Genomic DNA, 20,829 nt, shown 5'->3' with positions numbered 1-20,829 from the left:
GGGGGGACACTTACCAGCCAGGTCCCTCCTGCCAATGGCGACGAGGCCTTTGAAGAGCACTCTGCTGGGGTTCTCACTGGCTGTGACCGGTGCCCGTGCTCCCGGTAGCTCTCGGTGCCTGAGTATCACGAGGGGAGAAAGAGAGAGAGAAGGCGCCAACCCCGCCTGCCTTACCAGAGCCAGGCCTGAGCACACCCCTTACCGCCACCAGAACATCAGACCCTCCTCTAAGCGCTAGCAGAACTCAGCCCATATATGGGGAGGGCATGGGAGGAAGGGGAGGAGCAGCCTCAGATGGGATGGGGGTGGAGTTTCGTGTCAGGGACACCTGGATCTCCCCAGTGCCAGGCTTTCCCCTGAGCATCCACCATCTATCCTATTGGTGTCACTGGGAAGAGAGAAAGAATTGGCATTCACTGTGGTACCACGATGCACACACGACTGTACAGTTCATCTCTCTGGCGGCTCACAATAACCTGTGACTTGCAAGCTAGCGGCCCTGTTCTTTCCCCCGAACCAGTGGTTCTCAGCCATAAGTGCTCACTGGAGACACCTGGGAGGCTTTAGCAAACACTGACACCTGGGTCCCCCTCCCCGTTCTGAGATTCCTAGTACTTGGGTCTGGGTGTGGCCTAGGCAACAGATCAGTGTTAAGCCTTCCCAGGTGATTACAATGTTTAGAAAATAAGTGCCCATGCTCTTCAGTGCTGGTGGTGGGGTTAGCTTGTTATTCAACTGTGACCAGGGCAGCTCTCCCAGCTAGGGACAGATGGGCTGGCTCAGCCATGGGGGCACAGCCATCAGGTCCAAGTCAGTCAGCCACTGCGTCCCTGATGTTCTGGTGTCCGTGGGCCCCCAGCAGGCACTTCCTCCTGGTGCTGCTCGTGATGTAGCAGTTTCATTTGACCCGTTTATTCACTACCCCTTGTCCCCAGCCCTGTAATTTACCAGTGCTCCTTTATCGTCTATGAAATCCGCATGGGTAATAGAGTTCACTTGTGGACTCCCCACTCTATTCCACTACCTGATTTGCCTATGTTTCTGTCAGGTATCTCTGTGTTAAATATTCTAGCTTTCTAACATTGAGTCTGGTTGAGTTAGACCCTCTTCGCTTTTTTCCTCCAGAATATTCATTTATATATTCCCTGTTTCTTCTTTCAGACGAACTGTAGAATCCTTTAGTCAAGTTTCAAAAACCTCCTATTTTGATTTGATTAAAATTGGATCAAAGCTTTAATACGGGGAAAATCAATATCTACATGACACTTCTTTTAGCTGGAAATACAGAATGTCATTCTACTTACCCAAGTCTTCTTTTATAGTTCAAATAATTTGTATTGTCTTACTCATATGTCATTCATATTTCTTCTTAGAAACACACACTATTGTAAATGGAGTATATTTTTACATACATTTTTAATATATATTATATATTTTTTTAAAAAATTTTTTAATATATTTAAAATATACATTTTTACATTTTTTTTTACATATATATACCTCTATATATTTTGCCCACTTATTGATGGTACAGAGGAATACTGTGGTGTTCGTGTATTTAATCATGTTTAGCCATTTCATTGAATTATTTTATTCTAAGAGTTTTTCCGTTGATTCTTCTGGACTTCCTGTGTGTGTGTGTGTGTGTGTGTGTGTGTGTGTGTGTGTGTGTATCTCATCTGAAATTAATAAATCTCTCTCTTCCTTTCCAGTATTTACACTCAATTTCTATTTCTGTCTCATGCCTTAATACCAGGGCCCGAATTTCCAAATAGATGTTAAATAATAGTGGCAACAGCAGCTCCTCTCCTTTTTACAGGGAGCACCTTTAGTTTCATGTGTGAATGATGGGTTTCAGCTCAAGCTGATTCGTGAAGAATGTGAAGTTCACAGGTCAATGTGGAGGGAGGGGCAGAGGGCCCAGTCTGTGTAAAGGCCTGGAGAGGGGAAGAGCACGTGATGTGTTGGAAGTGGCGTGTGGCTTGCTAAGGCTTTTCCCCCAGAAGCACAGAAAACTGAACACACCCCACGTGCCCCCACCCCTCCACCCGGTTGCTCTGGGGCACCAAGGCAAGGTGGTACCTGTCCACTGTTGCTCAATGGCGTGGACGTGGGCCTCGGTGAACTCCCAGCAATACGCCAGCTTCTTCCACTCGTGGGGCTGCAGGTACCTGGAGGCCAGTCACCACAGCACAGAGCGGAGCTGATGTGTTTCCTGCCGATGGTCCTGCTTAAAGGTCAAGCTCTTCCCAGAGGGGTCACAGAGGTCCCTGCATGACAGCTGGTCCTGTGGGGCAGATCCCAGAAGTGCAGCAGCTGTCTGGGGGAAATCCCTGCCAGGCTGTTCCTCGTGAGCCTGGACACAGAACTGGTGTCATCACAGGCCTGAGGCATAGTGTCCATTACTCTGGTTTCTGACTCTGTGCCTTGCTTTGAGTGTTGGAAACTGAGTTGCTTACACTGTTTCTTCATCCAGAATTCCTTTTCTCACCTCCCTGTCTCTCAATCCCATTGCCACAGTCAAAAGACCACCTGGGTGCCACCTCTTCCAGGAAGCCTTCCCATTTCTCTCTTTTCTTTGTGTTCATATAGCACGAGTGTCAGTAGAATGACTCAGCAGCTGTGGCTAAAACCAGGCAAGCCAAGAATCAGGCACGAACTAAACTTGCCAAATGACAACAAGTAGAGAAGGTCTGGATTACAGAATTCTTTCTATGCAAAGCAGGTGATAAAATGAGGTTACCAAAAATTATGTAATAACTTAAGTTAAACCCACAGAAGTATTACTCAGCCATAAAAAGAAACGAAATTGAGCTATTTGTAATGAGGTGGATGGACCTAGAGTCTTGTCGTACAGAGTGAGGTAAGTCAGAAAGAGAAAGACAAATACCATATGCTGACACATATATATGGAATTTAAGAAAAAAAAATGTCATGAAGAACCTAGGGGTAAAACAGGAATAAAGACACAGACCTACTAGAGAATGGACTTGAGGATATGGGGGGGGGGAAGGGTAAGCTGTGACAAAGGGAAAGAGTGGCATGGACATATATACACTACCAAACGTAAGGTAGATAGCTAGTGGGAAGCAGCCACATAGCACAGGGAGATCAGCTCGGTGCTTTGTGACCACCTAGAGGGGTGGGATAGGGAGGGTGTGAGGGAGGGAGACGCGAGAGGGAAGAGAGGTGGGAACATATGTGTATGTATAACTGATTCACTTTGTTATAAAGCAGAAACTAGCACACCATTGTAAAGCAGTTATACTCCAATAAAGATGTTAAAAAAAAAAAAAACCTGCTGTATAAAAAATAAATAAATAAATAAAATTCAAAAATTAAAAAAAAAAAAGCCACAAAAGCCCCTCGAAAGGATGTGGATGCAGACTTCTAGTTGTTAAAAAGCTCAGGTGACCACTGCAAAGTAAAGCAACTGTTACAGTGGAGGATTACTGGACGGAATGTCAATATTATGACATAGTATGAGTGTGTTTCGTGTTTATTAATTGCAATCATTTTTGCTTTTGTTGTGGTCATCCATTTACAATGCTTGGTGTCAGTTTATTTATCTCTTGTAAAAATAAAATACAGTGTGTGTGTGTGAAAAAAAAAAAGGTCAGGTGAGTTCTAGCATCTGCAGCTCTGAATCTTACATCCTGGTTAACTGTGTCTGGCCAGTCACCTGGGAGGTGACGACCGGGGAGCTTGGCTCTCTCCTTGGGTGGTAAAAACTGTTTCTTTCGAGCTGTGTTCTCAACTGCATCTTACATTGGGATCATCTGGGAGCTTTAAGAACCACAGAAGCTTGGCCCTTATCCCTTAGATTCTGATTGAATTGGTCTAGGGGTAGGAAGGAGGGATTTGTGATTCTAACTGCACCACTGCCTTAGTGTTGAAAACTTTTAAAGCCTGAGGTGGTTTAAAATTAAGCATAGAGATGAATCAGTTCATCAAACCGTTGGTATTAATATTTAGGAGTAATCTGTTGTATGTAAAGGGGTTGTAATATTTACGAGAATCCAGCACGTCAGTGAAAGAGAAAATCTTATGATTCCTATGGAAATTTATCAATTGATTGATTTCTGGACAGTGATTTTTTTGAGAAGTGTTAAGAGAAATTTACTAAATTTGTAAACAATATCAGAATGTTTATGATATTCGAGATTCACTTTATAGGTTTAATTTATTGGATTTAATGGGATAATTTAAAAATTTAGGAAGCATTTGAAGTGCTTGAAAAGAAAACCTATTATATTAAATTTATTCTTTCAGTTTAAAACCTTTAAGGTAGTTTAACTAAGCTTAAACATGGGACCAAACTTTAATCAAAAGGCTTCCTTGAAAGTGACTGTTTAAAATTTACTAGTTGTATAAATATAATAATAAGATTGTAAAAATAAATTTAAAAGTTTGAGGAAAAGTAGGATTTAAATTTTGTAAACAATTTAGTATTAATTTCTAAAACTGAAATAAATGCAAAAATTTATTTTCTGTGTATAAAAGCAACCATTAAGGACAACAAAAAATCTCTCAACCCACCCCCATTTGCTGACATGAAGCTGTAAATGCAGGACCTTACAACTGCCACTCCTCTTTCCCAAATCCACAGCAGATATCACTAATCAATCGCAGCACACTTTCCTTCTGGGCTCAGAAAGTTGCCTGAATAGAACACCCCAAGCCACAATTCCAATCACCTGGAGCTGACAGTGAGCTGGAAACAATTTGCCATTTCTTTATTCATGCATGAATGCATTCATCCATCAACCAGGAGCTGCAGCAGGGTCTACTAGTATCTCCACACTGGCACGGACCTCAGTCAGCCTTATTTCACTGTGGTTTGGGTGTTCACCCATCTCTGGATGCCCTCAAAGAACCCTAGTGTTAGGTAAGGCAGGGATTATCACTCGCTTGGAAACTGAGGGGCCCCTGAATTGGTCAGGGCTGGGGTTCAAAACCAACTCCACCTGAAGCCATGGCCACTCCCTTTCCAACATGGAGAGACCAAGCACCGGGTCTCAGTACCTTCTCCCATCTGTAGAAGCAATCGGCTTTTATGATCATTTCCACCAGGCTGACATGGTTGATGTGGGTGGCCACTGGCAAGGTGGTTTTTCCTTGCTGCGGGTAAGAAGGGAGAAGGGAATCCAGAGTTCCTATAAGAGGGTATAGGGTGGCCTCTAGCACTGACTACAGACCCTCCTACCCAAAGAAAGTGGTTTCCAGCAGTCTACACTGGAGAGCAGAAGGGTTTTCTGGCAGTAATTCTGGGTGTGGAAAAGTCACAGGTAGAATAAGGCAATAATTCCAGCAACCACCTCTTGTGTTCTTCTAGAATAGGAGGACTTAAAGCTTATAAAACTCAGCCTGCATAAGTCTTCAAGGTCACCTGTGAGATAGATGTTACCAGCCTCATGTCTCAGATGAAACCAGAACCCAGAGAAGGGGCTTGGACTCCTGTGTCAAGTTTGCTGCCTCCCCTCAGGTTTCCAGCCCTTTGCTCCAGGCCTCTGGCAGAGTGCTGGCCTCCACCACCTCCAGGGACCTGCGGGGAGATGGGAAGCTCCTCTTCAAGCTTGGCCAGCTGCCCCGGGCCCCAGCTTCCCTCCCAGGAAGCCGGAAGCCCTTCCCAGGTCCAGCCTCAGGGCCTGTTCCCTGCTCCCATCTCTTTCCCACACCATCCCAAGGGCTGGGCCACGTGTGCAAGGGCCCTTCCCCTCATGAGCCTGTGACCTCTTCAGCCTCATACTAAGCCTTCAGCTCTTCTCAAACTTCTGGCCACCTGAGGAGGTGGCCACCCCAGAAGCACCGTGACCCAGGAAGCTTCCCCCAACCCTGTTTCACACGTACGGAGTTGTGGGGTGGTGACATGCTATTCCTCTAGCTCTCTTCCCCTCTCCCCAGCAGATGACTCAAGGAGCTCAAAGTCTGATGTGGGCCATGAAACAGAAGACAAACATATCACAGGCAAGGACCAGGAGAGGGGTGGGCCAAGTGCTGAGGGACCTCAGAGGACACAGGGGAAGGTGATGGAGGGGCAGGAAGGCTTCCTGGAGGAGGTTGCCTTTGAGCTGATATATAACAGATGGGAAGCCTTGAACATTCTGGGAGCAGGAGGCATTTGCATCAGGATCTCTGGCAAAGAGGGAGTCATGAAAGCTTGCAAGGGAGGCTGGTTGTGAGCAGAGGTACCTTATCTCTCAGGTTTAAGTTAACCCCAGCAATGAGGAGAATACCCACTATGTCCTGCCAGGCGTGCTCAGCGGCAAGGTGAGGGGTGTCTACTGCCTCTGGAAAAGAAGCCAAGAGGACGGAGAGCAGAAAAGCATGTAGAGATGGTCTGTGGCTCAAAGCCAGGACAGGACCAAGGTGGGTACACTCCCAACTGGGCCTTAACAGAGTTTCTCTAAGAAGTTATGTGGGGCTTCCCCGGTGGCGCACTGGTTAAGAATCCACCTGCCAATGTAGGAGACACAGACAGGTTTGAGCCCTGGTCCAGGAAGATCCCACATGCTGCAGAGCAACTAAGCCCATGTGCCACAACTACTGAGCCTGTGCTCTAGAGCCCATGAGCCGCAACTACTGAAGCCCAGGTGCCTAGAGCCCATGCTCCCAACAAGAGAAGCCACCGCAATGAGAAGCCTGCGCACCACAACGAAGAGTAGCCCCCGCTTGGCACAACCAGAGAAAAGCCCACATGCAGCAACGAAGACCCAACGCAGTCAAAAATAAAAATAATAAAATAAATTTATATAAAAAAAAGAAGTTATGTGGGAGGGTAAACTGGATTTAATCATAAACATAATACTCAGCAAACTCAGTAAATAACAAAAAAGTAGAAAGAACAAAGAAAAAATACCACTCGCTATCCCACCTAAGTCAACCTTTGTTAACAGTCTTAGTACATTTCTTCTAGTATTTTCTTTAAGGCAGAATGTTTTTAGTTTTATGGTTTTACATATTTGAGATCATCCTGTATATACATTTTGCATCTGTATAACTTCCTGCATATTATAAACTCTATAAACACCATTTTTATATAACTCCATAAGAGCCTATCTATGCCTATACCATAATTTAACCGAGCACTTCTCTCTTATTAAGTATTTGGGGCCCTTTTTGAAATGAAAACTGATAGACTGCTACAACAAATATCTTGTTACATGAGCTCTTAATATATATCTTGAGGCTCAATTCTCAGACATGCAAATACTGACCATTTCAAAGGTATATGTTATATTCTGTCAAATTGCTTTCCACCACTAGTGGTTGTGTGTGGCGGCCCTGAGGATTGTATGGTTGGGGGGTGGATTGTGGGGATGGGGATTTTAAAACGCTCCTGATTGATCACAACTTCAGGACTCAGAGGCCTCTTGTTATACAAGATTAACCCAGTCACCCCTGCCCTGGGAATTTTCCCTAAGGGGGAAAAAAAAAAATCAATGAAAGGAAAAGGTTGCATGTAGCAAAATGTTTACCACAGTGTTCTATACATCATGACAGAAACTTGGAAATACTCAAATGTTCAAAATAGAGGAATGGTTGATAAAATAATGCTACCTTCAACAAATATTCAAACAACTTTTGACAAGCTGAAAGAGCGATTCCTCAATTCTGGGCCAGGCTAGTAGACCACAGTTAAGCCCTGCTAACCTGGGAGGGTGCCCAGAGGCTCCATGGGGCCCAGATGGTTTCTGCAGCCACTAACATTGTCAGCGGCGTCCAGGTCACTGCCGGTGTCGATAAGGAGCTGCACCAGGACGGGGAAGTTGTGCCTCACGGTGATGTGCACAGGAGAGGCGCCTGCTGGGGGCGGTGGAGAGGCACAGATCAGTTGATGGGCCCCTCCCAGGACTGCCCAGCTGCAGGCTGGTGCTAGAAGATGGGAGTTGGGAGGAGTACAGTAAGTTCCCTACGTACGAACCTTCAAGTTGCGAACTTTCAAAGATGCGAGCATGCGTGCGCGTGTCCGATCACATAAATTAATTCACATGTCTGGCGTACATTGTCACATGCGTGCATCCTCTACTAGTCGTGCTTTTGTGTACTTTACTGTACAGTACTGTTGCTGTGCAACACGAGGAGCTTACTGATGAAGACCTGATGGAACTGGAGGCTCAGAGAAAGGACAAAGAGACACAAGAGGAAGAAGAGGTAACTGAAGAAACGAAGTGATTCACGACGCAGGAAATGGCAAGGGGATTTTCTTCATTTGAGGAGGCACTGTCAGTTGTTTTTTTTTTTTTCATTTGACAACTTGTATCTTTTTTTTTTTTTTTTTTTTCGGTACGCGGGCCTCTCACTGTTGTGGCCTCTCCCGTTGCGGAGCACAGGCTCCGGACGTGCAGGCTCAGCGGCCATGGCTCACAGGCCCAGCCGCTCCACGGCATGTGGGATCTTCCCAGCCGGGGCACGAACCCGCGTCCCCTGTATCGGCAGGCGGACTCTCAACCACTGCGCCACCAGGGAAGCCCCACAGTTAGTTTTTGAGGCACAGGACCCGAACACAGAAAGGTACACGAAAGTTGCAGCAGCCGTTCAGAATGCAACCCAGTACTGCTATGTCATCTATGATGAGAAAAAAAGAGCTACTACCCAGACATCACTGAATCATTTTTTAAAGAGGGTAGATAGAATTGAATCCAGCAAGGAACCAGAACCTCTGCCGTCAAAGTCAGGCATGAGTGAAATTGCAGCTTGCCCTCCGTCTCTTATTGCTGACGATCCTTCAGCTCTACCATCTCCCACCTCCTCTCCCCTCTCCAGTCAGTGACTCTTCTTGCCTGTCCACTCAGTGCCAGCCCCTGTATGCCAGCTGTTGTACTGTACTACTGTACTTTTCAAGGTACTGTACTGTAAGATTTAAAATGTTTTATTTTGTGTGTTTGTTTTTTATGTATTATTTGTGTGAAAAGTATTATAAACATATTACAGTACAGTACTATATAGCCAATTGTGTTAGTTGGGTATCTAGGCAAACTTTGTTGGACTTATGAACAAACTGGACTTACAAATGTGCTCTCGGAACGGAACTGGTTCATGTGTAGGGGACTTACTGTATAGATAGTGCTTCTGAGTTTGGACCTTCTCACTTCTCGGATGACATGAGTGGCCTGAGGAATTTACAGCCCACAGCCTGAATCCCTTGGGCCACAATCGATCCTCATGGTGGGCGGGAGCCTGAAATCCCAAGTTTGAGAGCTTGCCATGCCAGGAACTCACTACGTGACTTTGGGCAAGTCATCTTCATCTGGCAAGTGATGCTTGCTGAGGTCCCTTCTAGCAACAGCACCTTAAGATTCTCTGCTATCTCATTTACTCCACACATGAACCTAGCAAGTATATAGGAATGGTATTCTTATTCGTACTTTCACCTTACAAATGAGAACACTTAATAAGTTCATAAAACTTACATGACACACCCAAGGACACGTAACTAACAGAGACCCTGTGTTACTGGACTTTCTACCCCCGGCATCTAGGTAGGTGCTCAACCACTATTTATGTATGAAATGAATGAATGAGAGAGCCAGCCGGGACCGGAACAGAGGTCTCACCCAAACCCAACATTTACCCAAGGCCTCACTCAAGGCTGGAGGATTCCATCTCCAGTGGTTCCCTGTGAGCACTGACTACATGACTAAGTGGAGATACTGCCACAGCAACCTTCTGTCTAGGTATATGGTGACACACATCTAGTAGAACAGTACAAAGCCAGAAAAATCAATGGGATAGATCTATACTTACTGTGGAAAAACACCCTCACATGTTGAGTACCAAAAGGTGACAGAACAGAACACGCACACATACAACAAAAATGCCCATGACTGCCATTACTAGTTTAGGCCAGAAAAAAACAGTTTACGGATATTGGAAAAGAAGATTTAAACTATATGATTACTTGTAGGCAACGTGACTGTATATCTACACAGGTCAAAATAGTTATTATACCCCCACCAAAAAAAAAAAAAAAACCTCTAGCAAAATCAATGAAAATCATATAGAAGATAAAAATACCAAAATCAGTAGCATTCCTGTATTGAATGCCCACAAGAAACGACATATTTTAAAAAGAGTCTATTTGCAATGACGGTCAAAATATATAAAGTACCTATGAAGAGTATAATTGGAAATGGCTATTACAAAGGCAAACAAAAACCATAGAACATCACTGAGGGATTCAAAAGAAGACATAAAGAAATGGCGAGACATGTTTGTAGTGAAAAAATAAAATATTACAAAGATGACCATTTTCTCTTATATTATTTACAGGCTCATGTAATCCCAAACCCAAATAGCAATAAATGACAAAAAGTATTCTGAAACACATCTAGAAAAAAATTTAAAAACCTAGGTAAAACTACCACAGGATTTCAGCAGTGTCCTCAGATCATTGCTAGATAACTGTGAAATCAAAATCAGGCCAAAAGAAGGTCTCCTGTGAGAGTGAATGGGCAGACACTGGAAACTGGTTCAAGTGCACAACGCGGATGAGCTAGGAAACTTATCAGAGCTCTAATGGTGGCTCTCCAGGAAGCAGCAGGCCACGGAGATAAAATAACCAAAGAGGCTGGATATGGCCTCCATCATCCTGGAAATAGGTCTGTGGGAATGTGGTAGGAAAGGGGAGTGGAAAGAGAGCAAGTACTGCTTTTCATTGGTTTACATTTTATTTATAGAAACCTAAAGAACCAGAAAGAACAAAAGGTATCTGGTGAAAAGCCTTCTTCCCACCCTCAACACCCGTCTGCTCTGTTCTCCCCACTCCAATGGTAACATCTTACAAAGCCACAGTACAATATCCCAACCAGAACACTGACATTGATAATACCCACCATCTTACTCAGATGTCCCCAGTTTCACTTGTAGTCATTTGTATACATGTGTGTTCTATGTAATTTTATCACACGTGTAGGTTCGTGTATCCCTTACATAGTCAAGATGCAGCACAGTTCCATCACCATAAGGGTCCCTTGTGTAGTCCTTTTATAACCACACCCTCCTCCCTTCTCTGCCCCCCGCCCCCACCCCTAGCCCCCCGCCACCACTAATCTGTTCTCCATTTCTATGTTGAGAAGTGAGGTCCTGGGAGACTCGGCAGTGTATCCCCTGCCTCCCCACCTTCCATCCAGGCCCCACACGTACGTGATCAGCCACGTTAGTGCTTCCTCCTGCATGGACGAGGGCCCAGGTCATGTCCTCAGAGCCACCGAGGGCTGTGTAGTGGAAGCAGCTCTGCTTTTTCTAGAGGGAAACAGGCATCAATGCAGCATCCTAAGGACCCCTCACAGCAGGGTTTACAAAGCACTTTGAGGTTCATTATCCCGTTCACAGCTCACAACCCCCATGGGACTATTATCCCCATTAAACCCTGAGGCAGGAGAAATCAATGACTTGCCTAGGCCTGGTGACTAGTAAAAGGAGTTCACTATGGTCTCTGGATTTTCCTCACCTCCAGTCACAGACTCCGGAACAAAGGCCAAAGCCTTCACAGTTCCTTAGCCAGTAAAGACACGTGGAGTATAGATGCTGAGGAGATGGTTTTCAAGGAGGGGGACCAATAAGATTTACCTGTACAGGGCAAATCCCACCCAGCATGTACTGTCCAGCTGGAGCTGGTCTAAGCACATCCACAGAGGAGCCTGGCAGGGCCAGAGGGAGGGCTTCCTCCTGGATGAGACTTCGTCTCAGGCAGGACCCACTAGGTAACCAACTGTCCCAGATTGCCTGGGACTGAATGTTCCCTGGATGTGAGACTTTGTTTTAAAATCAGGACAGTATGGGCAGACCAGGATGAGTTGGTCACCCTCCCAAAGTCGAGTCTGAGCAAGTTTACAGGGTGGGTGGGAATCCATCCACCTCCCCGTGGGAAATGCAATCACTTTGGGTTTGCCCCCTCCTCAGAGACCCTGCTGCACGACACTGCCAGAGGTGGGAGTGTCAGAATAGACCGTGGCCTCTGCCAGAAACCTCAAGTCAAGGCTGGAGCACGAGAGCCAGTGAGGTGGGCAGCTCCAAGCCACCAACGACCACCAGCTGGATCTAACCCCCTAAGTCTCTAAGCTCCTGTGCTGTTACTGCTGGGGAGGTGGCCATGGCATGACCTGTCTGTGCCCCCTCCCAGTGCCTAGTGCTGGGCACAGAGAAAGGGCCTTTCTGACTAAGGAGCAACACCTTGCTGATGGAAGTGAAACAGGAGTGAAGGGGGCAGGGCACAACCTTTAAAAGAATGACATATGGGCTTCCCTGGTGGCGCAGTGGTTGAGAGTCCGCCTGCCGATGCAGGGGACACGGGTTCGTGCCCCGGTCCGGGAGGATCCCGCATGCCGCGGAGTGGCTGGGCCCGTGAGCCATGGCCCCTGAGCCTGCGCGTCCGGAGCCTGCGCTCCGCAATGGGAGAGGCCACAACAGTGAGAGGCCCATGTACAGGAAAAAAAAAAAAAAAGAATGACATAGCCACAGTACATGATGAAAACTAATGAGAACCAACTAGGTCCAAGATGGCAGAAGATTCGACCTGCAGTAGACCTTGAGCCTCATTATATGCTCACTGTAATACCTTAGCATGCTAAATGACACACCCACCAGCGCCATGACAGTTCTGAGGCTAAAAAGTGGGCAGTGGCCCAATTTCTGGAAATCCCCGCCCCTTCCTCAAAATAGTTGGAATAATCCTCCCACTCATTAGCCTATGAAATTACTCAGTCCATAAAAACTAACCACGCCATATTTTGAAGCCTCTTGCCTCTTGCCTTCCGAGATAGTCCACACTCTGTCTGTGGAGTGTGTTTCTCTCTAAATAAATCTGATTCTTACCTATCACTTCATCTCCAAATTCTTTTGCAATGAAGAAAGAACCTTAAATTCACCAGCAACAGAAGGACACGGCTGGTGCCCTGGGACAGCTACTTTCCCCCTCTTGGCTGTAATGTCCCCCGCTATGTCCCTGGGGTAGTAGTCTCCACACCTTCCAGGGGAGCAAATTAAATGTTTTGTGGTTTATAAAGCATTATTCACATTTAAGGGAATTTACGATTTATATTATTATTATATTTACATTTGCCATTTTTCTTTTTCTTTTCTTTTCTTTTTTTTTTCCGGCTGAGCTGTGCAGCTTGTCAATCTTAGTTCCCCGACTCGGCAGTGAAAGTGCAAAGTCCTAACCACTGAACCACCAGGGAATTCCCTTTGCTATTTTTTTTCTGAATGTCTCTTGTTTTTTTTTGTTCTGTTTCCCCTTGACTGCCTTCTTTTGTGTTAAATATTTTTAGCATATCATTTTCATTCCTCTGTTTTTAAACTATTTTTGCTATTATTTATATTATTCACTATTAATATTATTTTTGCTACATTATTGAAATTTAGAAAAAGAGAATTCCAGACTCTGCAGCTGTTCAACCAGCCAAGAAAGAGTATTTGTCACTGATCTAAAAATAAAAAGCAAAACAAAACAAAAACACCAACCTCCTACCTAAGGAAAGGCCACAACCCCCTTTTCAAGGACACAGAGAATTTCTAATGGCCAACTCATAGAGTGCAATGGTAAGGGAGAAAGAGGCCTGTCCCAGAGTCACACCCAGGCTCCAGCTCTAATTGCGGTGTGGGCCTCATGTTGCGGACACGCCACCCCTACCCCCGCTGGGCAAGGCAAATGTTTCAGGCCATGAACTCTGGAGTCAGGGGAATAGGCTTTTCAGACTCAGCTTTGCTTCTTACCAACTTGTGACCTGGGGAAGTCACTGAACCTCTCTCATCTGTAAAATGGGGGGAATTTTTCTGAGGTAATAATTATGAAAGGGCTTTGTGAACTGTCACGTGCCCAGCAATAAGACACTAATGGGTACTGAGCTCCTATTATGTCCCAGGCAATATGCTAGGTATTTAGCCTTCATAGCAATATAAAATAGTAAGTATATATCACCTCCAATTTATAGTTGAGAAACGAGGCTCAGAGAGATTAAGTAACTTGCCCAAAGTCACAGAGCTCAACAGCTGAGCCTGTTCCCTCACAGCCTTGTTCACACAATGTTCAGGAATCATCGTGGCTCCTACAGTTGACACAGTCACGTCTCTGCAGGCAGCCGAGGGCACACACCAGTCGTGAGGAGGCCCGGCTACCTGGGTGAGGGCGTTCGCGCTACTCCCGGCCCCGAGGAGGAGTTGCACACAGTCGGGGTGGATCCCTTCAGCAGCTGCGTGCAGGGCAGTCAGACCTTCCTGAAACACGGGGGAGTGGTGTGAGGCTGGCAGGAGGCTGAGGCCAGAGCCCAAGACCGGAGGACACCCCTTCTGCCAGGGCTCCAGGGCTCTTTGAGCTCTCCCCTCCCTGCTACTGCAGACATGACCTGGTGATCTGTGGTTCCCTGAGCCCCGCCCCTGATTCTTACCTTGAGGGGCATATGGTGCATTCACTCCCTCCGCCACAGCTCTGCTCATGTTCTCCTTGCCCTCCAAGCCCCCTCATCCCCGCTCTGTCTATTCCCTCCTACTCCATCCTGGCCACAGTGACCTCTCCCTTCTTTGAACGCACACTGTGCGTATGACTGCTCCGTGATCCCTCAGGCCTGGTGCCCCTCCGAGCCTGGAGTTTTGTGCTCCTGCTCATCTTTTCCTCATAGGCTGTTTGAGAACACGTCCTCGCTCCTGGCTTCAGAGCCCCTACCAGGGGAAACCAGGCTGCACCATGGGCTGCGGGCTCCTGGAAGGCAGGGGGCAAGCTAGTGTCACACATCTCTGCATCCTCCAGGTGGTGACTCACCGCATTCCTCTCCTCCAGGTCCAGCCTGATGTCCATAAGCTGCTGCAGCACGGCCAGGTGGCCCCAGCGGGCGGCCGGGTGAAGGGCTGTGTTCCCCTCCTGCAGGGAGAAGGGCTCCTGAGGGGTCAGTGGAATCACAGACCCTTGCAGGCCCTGGGGACCCGCTGGAGCTGAGATCCAGAGAGGGGAGACATGTCCAGGGTTATAGAGCAAGTTGGTGACGAGCTGCAGCCCTGCACGCTGGGCCAATGCCACCCTGCTCTGAGAACTGTGCCAAAAACTACCAAAAACCAGGGGCACTTTCAAGGGCCAAGTTCTGGTCTCTTTTCGTACACTTTAAGACGGACATATTACTTAAAAAAAAATTTTTTTTAAATCCCTATTTTTCCATGCTCCAGTCTAAAGCCAGTCCCAACTCAGTGACCCCGGATACATCCCCTCTCTCTGCTCAGGCTACAGCCCCAGAGACTCTCCTTGTGCTCAGGCTGTGCCCAGCAGCCACACGGTCCAATCGCTCACCTCCTGTGCCTTTGCTCAAGATGTCAGCTTCTCATTGAATAGTGCAGCCCACCGTGACCACAATACTGAAAACCACAACTCCCACCTCCTGTTCTCCTGATCCCCTTACCCTGCTCCACTTTTCCTGTCCCCCCATAGCACCGACCACCTAACACCCTCTACAATCCACTTGTATACTATGCTTGTTGTTTATTGGCTGGAAATAAGCATCACAAGGGCAAGGATTTTTGTCCATTTTGTTCACTGAAATTTCCCCAAGTGCCTAGAATAGGGCCTGGGCACGTGACAGACACTCAGTAGATATTTGTTCAATGATAATACATAACGTGATGGAGAGCTTGACCTGTGTCTCCTGGAACTCGAGAACCAGAGGATTGGGAGCAGCCTCACCCTTGAGAAGTCTAAAGGTGACAGTGACAGAGCCAAGAGAGGTGGCTCCACTGGGCGGGCAAAGGGCACAGTGTTCTTTGTGTTGGAAGTGGTCCTACAGAGGGCAGCCTATCTGGGATCGTCTTTAAAGGGAACTTGCTGCAGGAGGGTAAGGGGCTCCAGGGAGGAAGAGGCAGCTGGACATGGCCAGCCCAAGAAAAGGTATGTCCCTACAGAGGAACCACAGATGGGGGACCAGGACAAGGACCCTGGAGGGACCCACAAAAGCACCCAGAAGGGAGGACCCAGCTTCAGCCATGTATCATGCCCAGAAGGCCATGGGGACGATCGAGCTGAACCAGTGCTTTCCTCTGCCCTGGCCTGTCTCAGTACCTTCCCTGTGTGTTTAGGCACAGATATCTATAAAGGGCCCAATGAGGATGTGAACACATACAGAAGCCAAAGCAGTACTTAAAGTAGTTAAAAATATACCCCGCCCCCATGATAGATAAACACATACACATAAACAGCTATAACTATCTTACAGGGTCAAGGAGGAAACATCTACATTTCCTTTATGGTCATCATTATATTATATTAATAAATAAAATTAAGTTTAAAAAATCCCCTCAACAGCTTTTTTCGGCTCTTCTCCCACCCGCTCCGTGGTCGGCTCGCCACAGCAGGCAAGGGTCAGGCTGTGGGCGGTGTAGCCACAGTCTGAAGTCTCTGTGTTCAAAGAGACCGGAAGGAAGTGTGTGAACATTGGGGTTTGGCACGTGCCCCCAGTTAGCAGAGCTGTGGAAACAGGGCAGGGCTTCCCTCTTCCTTCTGGATTATAAATATCTACTTCCTACCCTTTGAAGCTGCAGATGGCATGGACCCCCTGCCCAGGGTCCTCACACTCTGCCCAGGCAGGACAGGGGGCTGGGTGGAAGGAGGCCTTGGCCTTGGGCCTGGCCTCTCCCCTCCACCCGTGGGGACATCCAGCCTCTCCACCTCTGTGGGGCCCTGTCAGCCTCTCCTTGACATTTCCGGAGGAATTAATCACTCTCTCCAGGCTCTCAATGCCTCCCTACCACAGCACCTGCAGCGTGAGGTATGTTGTCATCTGTTCTGACAGGTCTGTCCCCCTACACGGGCTGGCGGGTCCTAGCACGAGTCAGGCCTTCAGTGGCCCAAAGCCTTGAAAAGCGTGCTGTGCCCTCTCCCCAAATGAAATTCAAAATGAAAACATTCCTCATTGGAAAATACAACACTTAACAGGGACATGTAATTTTAAAAGCTGCTTCCTAGCATTTCTGATTGCAAGGTTCTGGGTGAGTTCACCAAAGCTGAACTTTTCTTGCTTTCTAGTTTGGTGCTTCTGCTCTCTTGGGGCCCTGAGTACATCATTTTTTTTTTTTTTTGCCTCCTGGGTAGATGTGTCCTGGTGAGGGTCATTCTTTACCCCTGTCCGTACTCCCAGTTCCTGGCTCAGGGCCTGGCACAGAGCACAACCTGCTCTGCCCATGTTTCTGAAATGAAGGAAATCAGCCTGATCTGAATCTCAGAACCTAACTTAGCCTTTTCATCCTGAAAGGCTGAGTGTGGGTGGACAGATTTGGTGCAGACCCCCAGGGCTCAGGGCCGCAGGAGGCAGCCTGATGAAGGAGGAGCACAGCGGGGCATCAGGATGCTGGCTCCAAACCCAGCTCGACCTTTGTCTTGCTGTGTGACCTTGGCTACAGTATCCCCTTCTCTGGGCCTGAGCTTCCACATCTGTAAAACGAGAAGGTTGAACTGGCCCTTGATCTAAGATCCTGTGATTCATTGGTCTGTGAGCTCTGTCACTAGCTTTGTAAACAGAACTCCTTGTATCCTAGCCAAGCATATTAATCAGAAAATTAACAGTGGAATTCTTCCCTTTGTTGGAAGCACTGTTTAGAATTTGCTGCAACACATTTGCCTAATGATTCGCAATGGTCCATTGATACAAGTCATTTGTAGGGTAGTCCCCTTGGGTCCCAACCCCTCATCTATTCTCAGATAGGTGAATTCCTGCTTATAAGCTCTCCACCCTGAATGAACTGCTCCCTCCTCAGCGGTCTCATCCTACTTTTGCCATAATCATAGTAGATTACTAAAACACAAAGAAAGCAAATAACCAGCAGGCATATGGCTATCGTCCCCCAACTCCTCCCCATTCCCCCCAGCAACAGACATCCCCAGTGGAATCACAGCCCCACTCAAACCCACTCCAGGCATCACTACCAACCAATCAGATTTGCCATCCTGGCTCCCCACAATGGCTCACAGCTCTCTCCTAGGATTGTGGTTGAATTCCTTGATTAAGAAACTGTGTCTTGGGCATCTTTGTGCTCTTCACCCATAGCACACGGCTGGCCCATAGTGTGTGCCCAAAAAATGCCTGCTGCATGAGCATCAGACACACGCTGGTCTTTGGGCCACCAGCCCCTCTAGCACGCTGCAGTTGGCAGTAGACACAGGTGAGCTGCCCGTGACCACCCCGGTCAGGAGCCCAGAGCCCGGCCCTCCCCCTGGGACCCATGGTTACAGTACCTTGTCTTTGACACTGTGGTCACAGCCAGAGCCCACAAGGAAGTCCAGAGAATCCAGCTGCCCGTGCTCTGCAGCCCGATGAAATGCTGTACTTCCCAGCTGGCGGGGGAGGAGAAGAAAGTGAATCTTCCTCGCCCTGCCCACCTGGCCTCAGTTTCCCAACCACCCTGGGCTTGCAGTGCTCCAGACACTCTCCCCCACCTTGCCTTATACACCCTGCCTGGAAAGTCCAGACCGTCTTCCCAACAAGACCCCACTTGGTGGGTCCCTCCCCCACTGAAATCCTCCTGTGGCTCCTGAATAAAGGACCCATTTCTGAGGCTGCGGGTTGAGATCTCCATGAAGGCCCTTAACAACCTCTCAGGCCTTCATTCCCAAGATTCTAACCCATCTGAACTCACACACCAAAAGCCCTTTTCCTCTAAAGCTCTAGCAATTGTCTCTCCTCCATCTGGAATGCCCCTTGCTTTCTAATCTTACTGATGAAATCTATTCATTTACCAAATTCCACCTCCTCCAGGAAGCAGAAAGCACTGTCTCCCTTCTCTAACCTGTCTAGTCCATATCAGAGTCTCTCTGAGGGAACTGACCATGTGCTGCTGGCGTCCTGCTCATTTGTGCCTAATGCCCCTTCTAGACCAGCAACTCCCTGAGGTGGGGTCCAGTCTGCACTACCCATGGCTCAAGGGATGCACTCAAGGAATGTACAGGAGAGGCCCCAGGAATCCCAAGCCCGATGGGAAGGACACACAGCCTTGAGGCCACACTCACCTTGTCAGCGTGGTCCAGGGCCACGTCCTCCAGGTCCTCTGTTATGAACGCCAGCACTGGCACATGGCCTTTTGGGGCTGCGCAGTGCAGTAAGGTCAGGCTGTCCTGGAAACAAGCCCAGGGTGGTCCCTGCAGTCTGCGAAGGGAGGCCTTGCTCACACACTGGCTGTCTCCCAGACAATGAGTGTTTGTGATCAGAACAGCTTTCCAAAGGAAACCACACTGAAAATGGGGATAGGCCCCTGGGACATCCACAGGACCCACTTAGCCTCACGGGGGCTGGTGGGACTCAGGATGCCAGAGTTCAAATCCCAGCTCCAGCATTTATCAGCTCTGGGGTCTTCGGCAAGTTACCTATACCTCTGTGAGCGCCCATTTCCTCATAGGTCAAGTTAGGATAATACAGGCTTATTGTGCTTCGCTTTATTGAAGGTCTCTTAGCCCCAGAAGCAATATTTAAGTGAGGGAGGTTTGCAAATCCTATGTTTATAGTCCAGAGCTTCTACCCTGGCCTTGCATTACAGCTAGATTATTTGGAGTACTTTTCTAAATAGATTGTAACCATCAATGGGTCATAAAAATCAATGGAACAGTCTTCTACATCTTGACAGTGGTTTGGGTTACAGAGGAGTAGCACTTGTCAAATTTCAGTGTGTAGGGACTTCCCTGGTGGTGTAGTGGATAAGACTCCACACTCCCAATGCAGGGGGCCTAGATTCCATCCCTGGTCAGGGAGCTAGATCCCACATGCACGCCGCAACTAAGAGTTCACATGCCACAACTAAGGAGCTGGCAAGCTGCAGCTAAAATGAGGAGCCCTGGAGCCGCAACTAAGGAGCCCACAAGCCACAACTAAGACCTGGTGCAACCAAATAAAAAATAAATAAATAAATATTTTTTTAAAGACTCAGCTTGGTGAGTCTGGTGGCGCAGTGGTTGAGAGTCCGCCTACCGATGCAGGGGACGTGGGTTCGTGCCCTGGTCCGGGAAGATCCCACATGCCGCAGAGCGGCTAGGCCCGTGAGCCATGGCTGCTGAGCCTGCGCGTCCGGACCCTGTGCTCCGCAACGGGAGAGGCCACAACAGTGAGACCACAAAAAAAACACAAAAAACAGTGTGTACCGCAAAAAAAAAAAAAAAAAAAGACTCAGCTTGTATTTCATTGTATACAAAGAATTTGAACTCTAGTTAATGATACGCATGCTGACATATTTAGAGGGAAATACATTGATGTCTGCATTTATTTTGAAATACATCCAAAATCTACAAAGAACTCTAAAAACTCATCAATAAGAAATTACCCCAATTAAAAAATAATCTGCACACAAAAGAAGATATATGGAATGACAAATAAGCACATGAAAAAATATATGACATCATTAGTCATTATTGAAATGCAAATTAAAACGACAAAGAGTTTCTAACAATAGAGTATGGAAAGGGAAAAATGCTAACATTCCAGTGGAGAAACCTGGCCGACACCTCTTTAACCAAGTGATCAAGCCTGATATTATGATTTATAATAAGAAATATATATTCGGTCTTTGTCCTGGCTCCTGGCACAGAGCTCCTAAAACCCTAGGAATCTCCTAAATGGTAACAGTGATAAAGGTGTCTTTTATGATGTTAACGAGGTGACTTGAAGCCCCTAAGTAAATAAAGGATGGGGGGCTGGTTGCCAGGGGAACCAACAGTGATTAGAGGGTTGGAACTTCCAGTCCCACCTCCTCACCTCTGAGGAGAGGAGAGGGAATGGAGGTTCAGTCAATGACCAAGGGCTGAGAATTTAATCTATCAAGTCTATGTAATGAAGCCTCCATTAAAACCCCAAAAGGACAGGGCTTGGAGAA

The 20,829-nt window shown here is 47.3% G+C and overlaps 1 protein-coding gene across 1 annotated transcript in view; it reads right to left on the bottom strand.

Moving 5' to 3' along the window:
* Window positions 1-20,829, bottom strand: part of ANKDD1A (ankyrin repeat and death domain containing 1A) — a gene marked incomplete at both ends in the record, with an annotated part of 35,326 nt that overhangs the window by 1,030 nt on the left and 13,467 nt on the right. The window contains 12 exon segments of the mRNA XM_082648445.1: window positions 15-86; window positions 89-118; window positions 2,083-2,182; window positions 2,186-2,287; window positions 5,026-5,121; window positions 6,193-6,284; window positions 7,705-7,803; window positions 11,142-11,244; window positions 14,119-14,217; window positions 14,759-14,857; window positions 18,209-18,307; window positions 18,980-19,084. Of these exon segments, the coding sequence (XP_082504571.1) occupies window positions 15-86; window positions 89-118; window positions 2,083-2,182; window positions 2,186-2,287; window positions 5,026-5,121; window positions 6,193-6,284; window positions 7,705-7,803; window positions 11,142-11,244; window positions 14,119-14,217; window positions 14,759-14,857; window positions 18,209-18,307; window positions 18,980-19,084 (1,096 nt within the window).

Source organism: Grampus griseus (assembly GCF_964374135.1).
Source record: "Grampus griseus genome assembly, chromosome: 2".
Lineage (NCBI taxonomy): Eukaryota > Metazoa > Chordata > Mammalia > Artiodactyla > Delphinidae > Grampus > Grampus griseus.
This window is presented reverse-complemented; position numbering and strand designations above follow the sequence as displayed.